At 42.8% G+C, this 14218-nt stretch overlaps 1 protein-coding gene across 1 annotated transcript; it reads left to right on the forward strand.

Moving 5' to 3' along the window:
- Positions 1–2592: 2592 nt before the first annotated feature.
- On the forward strand, positions 2593–13717 carry ASB12 (ankyrin repeat and SOCS box containing 12). Its single transcript, XM_026678558.2, has 3 exons — positions 2593–2748; positions 10083–10925; positions 12242–13717. The coding sequence occupies exons 2-3, from the start codon at positions 10106–10108 to the stop codon at positions 12373–12375; spliced, it is 954 nt and encodes a 317-aa protein (XP_026534343.1). The 5' UTR covers positions 2593–2748; positions 10083–10105; the 3' UTR covers positions 12376–13717.
- Positions 13718–14218: the final 501 nt, after the last annotated feature.

The raw sequence follows: 14218 nt of genomic DNA on the forward strand, positions 1-14218 counted from the left end.
TCATTTGTGGTCGTAGGATTGAGGACTAACGGTATGAGTTGACTGTGCTTCAGTTGTACCTCTTCATACATCTTACACACCCTCTGTGAGAGATTCTATTAGCTAGAACTTTTACAGCGCTAGCAGAGAAATCAGAGAACAGATTCCAGTTTGGACCAATCCAACTATGGATGCCAAGTCCCATCATCCTTTAGCATGGCAGGATTGTCATCTTGCACATCTGAAAAATGCCAGATGGAGAAGGTAGCCTTAAACTGTGGGTTTTTTTTCCTTTTAGTTAACCATTGTAATCTATTTTACGCAATTCCATTTGCAGTGACTGATAATAAAAGATGCTCAACCAGGTATTTGCATGCATTACTGCAGCTGCTTTTAATTCCACCATAGCAGCTGCCATGTCTCCTTCTCTGGTCTTTCCTCCTCACCACATGAATATTTGCATGGTGCTTCCCCTTATGTAATTCGTTCTTTTCCAAACCTTACTTTACTGCCTTATGTTCTTTTTTAAAGTCATGCAGCTATTATTGTGCCTTTCCCCCCAAGGGTATTTTATAGCTGCTTTGGAAGCACGGTGGTCAAAAGAGAATCCTATAAAAAGTGTGTGTGTCTAGAAATAGACAGAGTAGATTTTATTCACTTTGGTCAGGTTAAAAAAAAGAAAAGTAAAAGAGAGAGGATAATACCTGTGAGATCCAGTATACAAACATGGAATGAGTAAGCAGAATAAAATAAGTAAAACAGGAATATACACTGTTAAAGTTAACCTTCTTGAGTAAAATCTGCATCTCAATTTCAAAGGGGAAGCTCAAATAAACGAGTGGAATCAAAAGCCAAGCCCTCCGGATCTTGCCTCTGCCCTTTTGTTGTTCCATTCTTGAACATCTTCTTACTGCGCCTCATTTAGTTTGCCCATTATCAATCGTAAGCACTGATAAAGCCTCTTCTGTTTTTCTGATAAAAACCTCTGGTCACTTTTAAAACCAATCTGGCACCACTTGTGGATAGGATCCAAGAATACCTTTTCTGGGATGGGGTGGGCAGTTGGGCTCGGATTTCCTAATCATGAACACAACTGTTTGGTTTAGCTGCATGTGTTGTGTTGTAAATGTTTATTGGCTATGAACACTGCATTAAACCATAACATTGTTTGTTTAATAACTTAAAACTAATGACCCTTCCAAGTTACAACAGTACTGAAAACATGACTTAAAAAAGAGATTTGACAACCCTTTGTCTAAAATGGTACAGGGTCTCCTGCTTGGCGGGGGGGCTGGACTAGAAGACCTCTAAGGTGCCTTCTAGCTCTATTCTGATTGATTGAAAATTTGTCCTTGCATTTACAATTGTTGCACCTGTCCCCAAAATCAGACAATCAGATTTTGGGCCACTGGCATGTATTTATGACGGTTGCAATGTTCCTGGGTGGGTCATGTAATATAAATGCCTCTTTGCAAGATGGGTGGCAGACAAACAACAAGCAAACAAACCAACATTCACCAATTGCAACCTTCTCACCTGAGGGGTGAGGAAAAAACAAGAAATTCCCAGGGCAGTAGGCTAACATTCCCCCCCAACCCCCCCAAAAAAACCCCCAAACCTCCCCAAAGAATCAAAGCTTTTCTGCATTGTAGCTGAGAAAGCTGTGTGGATGTGTTTAGGAAAGAGCTAGAAATGCTATGTTTTCAAAAAAGCTGGACATGCTGCACACTCTGGTTGGTGATGGGCTCTGGATGGTTATCTAACACTTTTCCTTGTGGTTTATTAAACAAACCCATATCTGTTGGGTTCTCACAACATAAACCATGGTTTACATGCCGCCTTAATCTGAGAATTTAACCTCAGGCTTTGCCATCCTCCAGTCTAGGGTCGCCAAACTTGGCTGCTTTAAGCCTGGCGGACTTCAACTCCCAGAATTCCCCAGCCAAAGCTGGCTGGGGAATTCTGGGAGTTGAAGTCCGCCAGGCTTAAAGCGCAAGGTTGGAGACCCTGCTCCAGTCAATTGGGCGCGGGGTTGGACTAGATGACCTACAAGGTCCCTTCCAACTCTGATGATCTGTTATCAGTTGCTCCAAAGTGCTGGCTGAGCCCGACCTCATCCTGCTGTCTCCATAATCATCCCAAGTCCCGCAGATGGGAGCCCGGTGGGCGAAGGAACCCCTCCCCGCCCACTTTCTCCCTTGGGTGGTCCCGTTGAATGGCCGACACCTCAACCAGCTCCTAGTCCCGCGGCTCGAAGAACACCAGGCAAGAGAGGCCGCGCGGCCTCCCTCCGGCGTCTCTCTCTCCCTTTCCGCCTTGCCTTGACGGCCGTCTTAAAAAGCGGAGCGGGCAAGCCCGGACTGAGCTGCCTAACCTGAGACCCCCCGCCCGGCCAACCTGCCCCGCGCGGAAGCCTGGAGCCTTGGAGAAGCCGGGACGCGGGGCTGCTTTCCTCCGTCCGCAGTCCCGGCCTGGTCCGGCCCTTCTCCGGGGGCGACGGGGGTGTCTCCCAGAATGGAAGCTGCCCAGCCGGCGGGGCTAAAATTAGCGCGGCGCTCCCGGCGCAGCTGTCCCGTCCCGTCTTGGGTCGCCTGGCCTGGCCCCCCTCGACGGCTCTCGGCTCTCCGCGGGGACAGGCGAGCGCTCGGGCCAGGCGGTCCCGGCCACCTCACAGAGGCCGGGCTGCTGCGACACAGCCGGGCCGGCCGGCGGGGGCTCCGGCGACGCTCCGTCGGGCGACACGGCAACCTGTCCGAAGGCCACCAGCTCGTGAGTATCGCCTGCCGCCGGGCGGGCGGGCTGCGGGCCTGGAGGGCGCGGGACGGGCGCGGCCGGTTCACACGCGCCCGGCCAGGTTCCCAGCTGGGTGTGGCTGGGGCTCCCTGACCCGTGGAGCGAGGGAAGGGCTGGGCAGGGGGCTTGAGGGGACCCCAAAGGGACTGCAGTTGAACCAGGGGAGCAGCAGCCTGGCTCAAGTGGTGGCAGCCCAACGTGCAAATCTTGGGCTGCTCACATTCTTAACCTGGAGTTGGCATTATCCCATTACCTGGGTTCACCCAAATAGGTGGGATCCTAAGATTAGCCAGAAGTCTGAGTTCTGCCCGAACTGTCCATGAAAGGCAATGCCAGCCCAGTTTCACCTGGTGTGAAGGCCTTTGTTGCAGGAGGTGGGATTCTCTGGACGGGATTTCCTTTTCCCTCTTAAGTTTGGCGAAGTGGTCAGTCTGCTTGGTTTAGGGAGCCTTGCAAAGCAGCCCCCGGAAATAGCAGGTGTGAGGTTTTTCAGCCAGTTCGGGATTCTGTGCTGCACCTGTTGAACGGAAAATGGTCCCACAGCCCCTGCCCCTGCATGAAGGTGGTCTCATGCCCTTCCTTAGGGTAAGGTGGAGCAGTTGGCATGGAGACCGGCCTTTGTGGTCTGCAAGGGACAGCTTTCAGCATAAGGCCCTATGCAGGCCCCCTTACAGGTAGCCTGTTCAAAGTTACAATAGCACTGACAAAAATGACTTGGGACCATTTTTCACCTTTACGACCATTCCAGCATCCCCATGATCAAAATCCAGATGCTTGGCATCTGGTTCATTTTTATGACCGTTGCAGCATCCTGGGCTCATGTGATCTCTTTGTGACCTCCTGACTAGCCAAATCAATGGGGAAGGCAGACTCACTTAACAACCGGGGTGGGACCGGTAGCTCTGAAGAGCAGCAGACACAGAACCGGTTCTGTGTTTGCTGCTGTTTGGCCCACCCGCCCGCCTGGGCTCTTCCCTGTCCTTTATTTCCTGCTTTTTCAACCTCGGCTGCTTTGCGCGGCACAGCTGAGGTTGAAAAAGCAGGAAAGAAGAGGGGTTTCAAACGCTGCACAACAGCCCACAATGTTTGTCAGCTCTTTTGGTGGCACAGCTTACGGTTTTTTTACACGCATGTGCGCGCAAACGTCACTGAACCGGTAGTAACACTGTTTGAATCCCACCCCTGCTGAAAAAACCATGTTACTACAGGTGCTCCTTGACTTATGACCACAATTGGGCCCAAAATTTCTGTTGCTGAAACACAAGTGAATTTTTCCTCTTTTACGACCTTTCAAGCCACAGTTGTTAAGTGAATCGCTGCAGGTGTTAAATTAGTATCCCAATTGTTAAGTGACTCTGGTTTCCCCACTGACTTTGCTGGTGGGAAGGTCGCAAAAGGGAATCCCGTGACCCTGGGACACTGCAGCCATCATGAATACCAGTCGATTGCCAAACATCTGCATTTGGGTCGCAGGTCCCTGGGGATGCTGCAAAGGTTGCCGCTGGGAAAATGGGTCATAATTCTCCTTTTCCTACGGTGGCAAGTAAGGTGGTAAACTGAGGCAAAATTTACTTAACAAATGTCTCACTTAGCAACAGAAATACTTGGGCAAGTCAAGGACTACCCGGATTCAGCAAACCCATGACTAGACAAAGCACCATTAGCATAATAAGCAAATGCATTCTAACCCTGGAGGCTTGGTGTGGTTACCATCTTCCCAGCCAGAGACTCCCAACCACTCCTTGCCTTCAACTCTCCTTCTTCTTTCAAACCTTTCCCTGCTTCCTCTTGTGCCCCGTGACCATGCAGTCTTGGACCACGTAGTCCCGTCATGCCACAGAAATGGTGAGTCGTGGCTTCAGTAATAGTGGAAAGACTTAAAAGATATTGGAATGAATTTATGCATTTAGATCAAAATGGACTTTTACCCAAAAGACAGATTGAAAATAATGTGAGAATTATTTTAGATACGTTGGAGTATTATGAAGTGCACTCAGAAAAACAAATGGCATTGATTTTTTTAGGTGCACAAAAAGCATTTGATAATTTAAATTGGCAATTTATGATATATCAATGCATGAACTTTGGGGGAAATTTATAAATATGATTCAGACAATATATTCCAAACAAACAGCAAAAATGATTGCTAATGGGGACTTGACGGAGAATTTCAGTATAAGAAAGAGTACTAGACAAGGCTGTCCACTATCCCCATTGTTATTTATATTAACATTAGAAGTGCTAAACAGAAATGTTAGACAAGATGCAGATATAAAAGGGATGGAAATTAAAAAAGAAAAATATAAATTACAAGTGCTTGCAGATGATCTGATATTTATCTTAGAAGAACCACTAGAAACTGGTCCCAAACTAATAAGAAAAATAGAAGAATATGGAGAAGTGGCAGGATTGAAAATAAAGAAAGAAAAAACTAAAATACTAATTCAAAAATTTACAGAAAAACAGAAAAATGAGATGGTTAAGAAAGCAAACCTTCAGGTGGGTAAGAAAGTAAAATAGCTAGGAATTTATTTAACAGCAGGATGTGCAACAGTTAAAGAAGATAATTATACAAAATTAATGCAGCGAATTAAGCAGGATTTGGAGAAATTGAAGAACCTGCAGCTATCCATGATAGGAAGAATAGATACTATAAAAATATATTGCCAAAACTACTCTTTGTGTTTCAAACAATTCCTATAAAGTTAAGATTGAAAATGCTGCAAGAATCTAAAACCAATGGGGTTTGGGGTCAGCAGATTTATTATTAGGCATCTGCACTTACTTGGCTGAAAGAGTGGCTAAATCTGAGACATAGAAGATTATTACTATTGGAGGGACATGATCTTCAATTGGAGTGGCATGTATTATTGTGGTATGATAAGAATAAAATATTTCCAAAGACATTATGTAGGAAATGCATTACTTTTAGTAGGGGAAAAAGTCAAAACAAAAAAACTGTAGGAAAATACCAGTCTGACTTTCTACAATGGAAAATGTCAGGCTATTCAACTTTTTCGCATTCAATTAATAAGAATGAACTTCTGAAAACCAAATGTATCAAAAGGAATCCTTTATTGAGATGAGACAATTCATGTAGAAGTTCAAAGCAGCATCTAAGGTCTCTCAGGCATACAGGGAGAGATAAGGGAGTTTAGAACCCCTCCCCTTATCTCGATGTGTATTTAGTGAAACAAAAGCCAGTATGTTAATTCCCCTCCCACCCCTTCTGTAGGAACGATCTTTCTCACAGTTTCCCAGGACATACCTAATTTTCCCCAACCCCCTTTTTAGAACGAACTTTTTCCAGAGATTCCCAGGACATATCTCACTGTGGAGTTTTTATGGTCTTCTCATCTCCTGGCTGTGCCTCTCAGAGGCGATAGGTTCCGGCCATCTGGGTTTCCTCCCTCCATTGTATCATGTGTGGGTTATGCAAATTCAATATAAGATTAAATATATTCAGGTTACATCAAGAAAGGATTTCTTTATCAGTCTCCTTCCCCCTTTTTTCTTCTTCCACCGAAGAAATGACAGATACACGGATCTGACAGAAACATTGATACATCCAAATGTTATTAACTTGGCAAAAGTTGTAACTTATAAAGACATTTTAAATGATGATGGGGAACTCAAAGCGACACAGGAAGTGCAAAATCAACATGTAGACTTAGCATGGTGGCAATACTTGCAAATGCAATCAAGATATATGAAAGATGCAAAATACATGGATATTATAAAGAGCCAACTGCACTGGATCAGATATTTTTAGGGTGAAAAATTAATAAATAAAATATATAGCTATCTGTTAAGTATTAAAATGGAAGATGAACAGGTGAAAGAAACAATGATAGCATGGGCAAAAAACTTTGGATGTAACATAGAATTAGATAAATGGCAAAAACTTTGGGATAGAAATTAGAAATTGACAATGGCAACCTCTTATAAGGAAAATTTGTGTAAAATATTTTATAGGTGGCATTTGCCACCAGCAAGACTAGCAAAGATAAACATCTTGGAACATGTCCGTGAAATGTTGAAAATGTAATCAGATACCAGGTTCCTACTTTCACATGTGGTGGCCTTGTCCAAAACCAAAAAAATATGGAGGAAAATACATACATGGTTAGAGAAAATGATAAAGCAACATACAGTCTTAAAACCAGAAATATTTTTGTTAGGTCTACTATCAGAAAATTCCAACAAAGGGACTACATGTTTAATAATACATGTATTGACAGCAGCCAAAATTATATCTGCAGAATATTGGAAAAATGTGGATACGCCTACAGATGAAAGTATAATTAGAAAAACATTGGATAGTTATTAATACTTTGTATAAACAAATTGATCCCAACAATACACTGTTTATTAAGTACTTATGTATTTTAAAGAAGAAGAAAATGTAAAAACAAAAAAAATGGTAAGTTATGCACCTCCAATTCATACAGGTGCACACATAGAGGCCCCAGGTATGGAAACATTGCTAAATTAGACAGGAGTAAAACTGTTCAGAATCCAGTTCTAAAGTATTAAACACATTTTACTTGCTGAACCCACAGATGAAGTGATTACATTTCAAAAATTCTGACGTTGAAATACGAGCCTGGAAATAAAATCCTCACCTGTATTTTGCTGTTCAGTTAGGAAATAGCGTGCCTGGATTTTCTGCGCTGCGCTTTTGAGAACTATCAATTTCCCAAAACCATGAGAGATCTTTGTGGATGAACAGGAATTTGTTTATCAGAAATTTTCATCCTAGCTAGTATCTTTAGCTGAGAATATTGAATAGCTCGTAAAATGTGTCAGAATCGCTGGAGCTACCCAAAATGAGATACAGAAGAATACAAATAATAAAATTGGAAGGGACCTTGGGGGTCTTCTAGTCCATCCCCCTGCTCAAGCAGGAGGCCCTATGCCATTCCAGACAAGTGGCTGTCTAGTCTCTTCTTAAAAGCCTCCCGTGATGGAGCCCCCACAACTTCTGGAGGCAAGCCGTTCCACTGGTTAATTGCTCTCACTGTTGGGAAGTTTCTCCCTAGTTCTAGGTTGGTTTTCTCCTTGATCAGTTTCCATCCGTTGCTTCTTGTCCTGCCTTCTGGTGCTTTGGAGAACATTTGTGGCAGGCCCTCAAATATTGGAACACTGCTGTCATGTCTTCCCTAGTCCTTCTCTTCACTAGACTAGACATTCTTGCAAGTATTCTTCATATGTTTTAGTCTCCAGGCCCTTAATCATCTTAGTTGCTCTTCCCTACACTCCTTTTTTATAACAGGGTGACTAAAACTGGATGCAGTGTTCCAAGTGCGGTCTTGCTAAAGTTTTATAAAGTGGTAGTAACACTTCACATGATCTTGATTCTCTCCCTCTGTTAGTGCAGCCTAGGATTGCATTGGCTTTTTTGGCTGCTGCCGCATATTTAAGTGATTGTCCACTAGGACTCCAAGATCCCTCTCCCAGTTACTGCTTTTGGGCCAGGTCTCACTTAATCTGTACTTGTATGTTTGGTTTTTCTTGTCTAAGATTCCTCTGTTGCTCCCAGAGAGATTGAAGCATATTTTATTTTATTTTATTGCTCAGGACATCCTTGGATGTTTTTCCTGGCATAGGTTGTCCTTACAACCACAATTGGGACCAGAATTTCCATTGCTAAGGTGGTTAAGTGAATTATGCCTGGTTTTATGATCTTTTTTGCCATGGTCATTAAGCAAATCCCCACAGCCATTAAAGGAAGTACATGTTTTTTAAGTGAATCCAATTTCCCCCATTGACTTGCTTGTCAGAAGCCACCTGGGAAGGTTACAAATGGTGATCATGCGACTCTGGGATGTTGCAACCGGCACCAGTCTTTTGGGGGACACTGCAACGGTTTAAGGACTGGTTAGAAGTCATGTTTTTCACTGCTTTTACAACTTCAGATGGTCGCTAAATAAATGGTTGCAAGTGCAGGACTATCAGTACCCTCAGATGCTCCTCCTCCCATCCCATCCCAAGAAATGGATCTTTCCCCAGGCAAAAAGAATTACACCCCAATCAAACATTTATTTTATTTATTTATTTATTTATTTGATTTGCCAATTGTTTACAAGATAATAAGTATAAGTGTATACATAGTTGTGAATACATGAAATGGGTACATATAAGAAAAATAAAAGAATAAGAGAAACAATAGGACAGGTACGGTAGGCACGTTGGTGCGCTTATGCACGCCCCCTACAGACCTCTTAGGAAAGGGGTGAGGTCAATAGTAGACAGTCTAAGGTTAAAGTTTTTGGGGTTTGGGGAAGAGACTACAGAGTCGGGTAGAGTATTCCAGACATTGACCACTCTATTGCTGAAGTCGTATTTCCTGCAATCAAGTTTGGTGCGGTTTACTTTGAGTTTGTATCTATTGTGTGCTCTTGTGTTGTTATGGTTGAAGCTGAAGTATTCATTGACAGGTAGGACATTGCAATGTATGATTTTATATACCATGCTTAAGTCAGACCGAAGACGGCGTAATTCAAGGTTTTCTAGTTCTAGAATTTCAAGTCTGGTGGCATAAGGTATTCTACAACGAGTAGAAGAGTGGAGAACTCTTCTTGTGAAATATTTCTGGACTTTCTCAATTGTGCTAATATCAGATACGTAATGAGGGTTCCAGACTGATGAACTGTATTCGAGTATTGGTCTAGCAAATGTTTTGTATGCTCTGGTTAGTAGTGTGATATTACCAGAGAAAAAGCTACGTAGGATTAGGTTAACAACTCTTAATGCCTTTTGGCTATGTAGTTGCAGTGGGCTCTAGCACTTAGGTCATTAGAGATGAGTATTCCAAGGTCCTTTACAGAGCTTGGGTCATCAACAAGTTCTTGATTATTCAACATGTCACTCATAGTCCTCCTTTTGGTTAAATTACACACACATGCAACTGGTTTTCATATATTTTAGCCTCTGGCCCCCTGTTATCTTTGTTGCACAGCTGGCTGGGAATTCTGGGAGTTGAAGTCCTCATGTCTTAAAGTTGCCAAGGTTGAGAAATTCTGCAATGTGACTGATCCCTCCCCCTACCAATCTGTATGAAGAGTCCCAACCTTAACCAGGAAGGACACAACTCCGGTATTTTCTTTACTTTATAGGGAAATGCTAGTGAAGCCCCCTGAAACACACTGATTTATTCATCCAGACCCTAGAAACTGCATTGTGTTTGCATGTAAATAGTGTGTGTTGGATTTGGTACTTGTGGTCCAGCTGTGTCTCAGTAAGAGACAAAGGTTGCAAATACTGTGCTTTCATCCAAATCATTAACCCACCATCTGTCTGACTTCTAGCTTCCAGCACAGCACCATTCAGGATGAAAGTCCCCTTCAAGAGACAATTCAAGATGAGCCTGCTGGATATCACCAAGATATTCTCCCTCTTCCAGCCCAGCGAAGATGAAGATGGGGACAGAGAAAGACAAGAGCTGAGTCTTGCCGTGTCCCAGGACAGCTACCAGCTGTTGGACCAACTGTTGCACCAAGAGCGATACAAACAGGTCATCAACAGTCGGAGTGGTTGGGGGGTGCCAGGCACTCCCCTGCGCCTAGCGGCCTCCAAGGGCCACGTCAGGTGCATCGAGGTGCTTCTGGACCACGGCGCTGAAGTGGACAGCTTGGATGTCAAGGCCCAGACCCCACTGTTTGTTGCCGTCAACAATGGGCACCTTGACTGTGTGAAGGTCCTCTTGGAGGCGGGGGCCTGTCCTTCTGGGAGCATTCACAACAACTGCACCCCTCTGCTCACGGCTGCGAGGGAAGGAGCCCTGGGGATCCTGCAGGAGTTGTTGTCACACGGGGCAGACCCTAACGTCAAACCTCGAATCCCAGAGTGGGCGGCCAACTCCGTGGCCTGCTGTGGACCTTTGTATTTGTCTGCCGTCTATGGTCATCTGGAGTGCTTCAAGACCCTCTTGTTGTACGGGGCTGAGCCCAACTACAACTGCTTGGATAGGAACATGATCACCCGAATTAAATACCCCAAGACTCTCCTGGAAGTCTGCTTGAAGCACTGTTGCAGGGCAGAGTTTGTCAAGCTCCTCATTGATTTTGGTGCCAATGTCTACTTGCCTGGCATCATATTGGAGAAGAGCTCAGCAAACCCTGAAGTGCTTGAGCTGTTGGCCAGAGAAAGAGGTAACTTTTTTTTTAATTTAATGTAACAGAAGTCTATTCGATTTCTTAAAATCTCCCTCCTTCTCCCTTTCTCTTCTCCCTTCCTTCCTCTTTCCATACATTACCTATGACATTATTTGTTTCTGAGAAGGCTACGCAAGGTGCATAAAATGAGTATAAAAGAGTCACCCAAAGCAGTTTAAGTCACAAGCAAAGATTAAAAAAACCAGACAGACATACACATATAGCTAAATCTACATTCACAACAACAGCATTCCTTATACCTTTCCATACTTTTCTGTATGGTGGCACACAAAATGAAAAATTGGTTTTCTTTATAGCCTGGATGGAAAATGACCATCTGTTTCTAGAAATTTTGCAGAACGGTTTTGCATCAGTCACAACTCAGGAGTAACATAATTATGAACGTTTGTCCCAAAGGTGCTTTTTCAAAAGGCAACCAGACGTTGTTGCTTTTTTTCTTGAAAACGTTTCACTTCTCATCCAAGAAGCTTCTTCTGTTTCTTGGATGAGAAGCAAAACATTTTCAAGGAAAAAAAACAAGTAAGTCCAGTTACCTTTTGAAAAAGCACCTTTGGGACAGCCATGACCTAGATAACTGAGAATGTCTGTAGATTTTTCTTAAGCAAAGTCATTAAGTTGAGTATCTATAGAGATTCTCCATCATCCAGGTCATGGTTGCCCAAATAGGTTTTTTTTTTCAAAAGGCAACTGGATTTTCTTACTTTTTTCCTTGAAAATGTTCTGAACAAACTTTTTGGATGCAAAGAAAAACATTTTCAAAGAAAAAAAAAGCAAGAAAGTCCGCTTGACTTCTATAAAAGCACCTTTGGGACAACCATGACCTGAATGATGGAGAATCTCCATAGACACAATGAACATTGGTTGCTCTGAGTTCCAGGTGAATGGGTTTCTAGGGGTCCTGGAGTGAATTTTAAGGGTTGGTAGAGTAAGGGGGTACACATTTTCTTCCTTTTCGCCCTCTGCAGCTCATCCTAGATCTTCCAATGTTCTCCAAGGTGATCCTTCTTCCCCTCCTCTTTCATTCCCAGTATCTTTGATTATTTCACATATTTCCCCCCCAAGAAACCAATTCTGCCTGGAACAGCACAATTTCAATCCATGTCCAGAACAGAACAGCTAGATTTCAAGCTGGGCACAGGCCCAAAACACAAAGCATGTGTGGTTCTTTGTTCTTCATTTCTGTTCATATAATGACCTTGAAGGCATTACAGGGTGTGAAATCTTTAGCAGTGTTAACTATGCAATGATGATTACTGCCTCTCTCTCCTCCCCGTTCCTTCCTGCTGGACCAGCGTTGCCCAAATCCTTGATGTCTCAATGCAGACTAGCAATCAGAAGGTTTATGAAACTGGAGAACCATCCCGAAGCTGTGGATCAACTGGACATCCCACTAGTGCTGCTCAACTACCTCAAACACCAAGTGTAACAGAAGATCAACGCTGAACTGCCCAGGGTTACCAAGTACTGTAACTGGATAACGAAAAAAGAAAGAAAGACACTTCTAAGAATTGGAACACCAGCGTGTGATGGTTTGCTTGAATGAATTTGATGGTGTGTGTGAAAAATAATGCAGTAGCTAAACAGAGTTTCCCAATTTGGGGAGTCTTAAGAAGTGTGGACTTTAACTCTCAGAATTCCCCCAGCCAGCATGCTGGCTGGGGGAATTTTGGGAGTTGAAGTCCACCATCTTAACATTAACAAGTCCACCAATTTTACATTAACATTGACCAACTAAAATGGACAAAAAAAATTCTCATTCTCCTGGTGGATGGCTGGCAAGAATCAAGCTTTATTCTTGTGGGGTTGCTTTTTTGAAGATCAAGCTCCATTGCTCTAAAGTAGAAGTTTGCAACACTGAGGTTAACCAAAGGGCACATTTAATAAAGAGATTGCTATCCACCACCATGGAATGATTGAAACCCCACTGCTCTCATCAGGAGAGGGGTGTTTTAGGAGGAATTCTAAAATTCTTTGGTCTTTTAACTGTGATATTCCTATGTTTGGACTGAGCTACCATTTTCATCTGTTTTTGTCAGTCTCTAAAACCCAAGAAAAGCAAAGAAAAGTGGTTGTTCTAAACAGATTTGTAGGATGCAGAATAACAGAGTTGGAAGAGACCTTCAAGTTCTTCTTATCCAACCCCTGCTCCACAGGAGATCCCAGACAATTCTGGATAAATGGTTGTCCAGGGTCTTCTTGAAAACCTCCAGTGATGGAGCACCCATGACTTCTGGATGGGAGCTGTTCTTTCTTTCTTTCTTTATTCTTCCTCATCTCTACAGACAGAAATCTGCCAAACTAGACTTGTCCCATCAGGGGAATTCTGGGAGTTCAAATCCAAACATCTTAAAGTTGCCAAGGTTGAACAATGCCATATTTGAGAGTTCATCTTGTACCATAAGAGTGTTTTAATCGATATCACTTTTGTTGAATAAGATTGGGAAATGCAAATATGAATTTAATTATTACTAGTGGAAGCATTTTTAATTCTCTAGGTAAAGGCAAATGCAATTTTAAGAGCAAGCTCACCACATTAAATACAAACATTTTTCTCCTCTCTGGAATTCTGAAACAAAATCAGATTTATTTTAAAGATATGTATAATTTATATTCTATCATTAAGTCAATTTAGAACAACAGATTTTCATGAAAATGATTTTGCATGTTTCAGCATAGTTCAGTTTAATCTGGGAGAATATGAAATAGTGCTGCGATATCACCAGCACAATATTAATAAATGGATGAATAAATGGCAAAATTAATTGCTTGAATTCATCTGAAAAGTCACAGATTTTTAAAAATTCATGTGTGCCTTTCTCTGTTGGGATGATGTCAAGCTGGGCTAAAACTGCTGCCTTGAGAGCTATTTTGACAGCCGTTAAATTATAATGTCTATTTTAATGTTAAGCATTAGTGCTTGTGAGATGAAATGTGTTTTGTTTTTTAAAAAAAGAATAGTACAGGTTATTTTCCACTAAGTGACAGTATTGAACCAAAAACATTACCGAGATACCATTATGGATTGTTCTATAATTCTAACAGAAGGGGGCAGAAGAGGACAATTGCACTCAAGCTCTACTTGAGTGATTCAGGAAGATGCAGTGATGGAGGTGAGATTATGGCCCAAAGTGGCAAAGTTCTTCTTATGTTCGCTCTTCGCATTTTCACAAAGACCCTGGCCATTTTGTAATGCAAGCCTTCCTCCTCCTTTCTCCTTTTCCTCCTTGGAAAGATTATTCTGACATAGTACATTTGAACCATTTCTTTTG

Source organism: Notechis scutatus, chromosome 10, assembly GCF_049901735.1.
Source record: "Notechis scutatus isolate UNSWTSFEM ecotype Mainland chromosome 10, rNotScu1.2, whole genome shotgun sequence".
NCBI classification, from domain to species: Eukaryota; Metazoa; Chordata; class Lepidosauria; order Squamata; family Elapidae; genus Notechis; species Notechis scutatus.

Coding starts and splice junctions, on each gene's coding strand:
- ASB12 (XM_026678558.2), top strand. CDS start 10,106: ATGAAAGTCCCCTTCAAGAGACAATTCAAGATGAGCCTGCTGGATATC. Junction 10,926..12,241: donor GCTGTTGGCCAGAGAAAGAG/GTAACTTTTTTT, acceptor CTGCTGGACCAG/CGTTGCCCAAATCCTTGATG.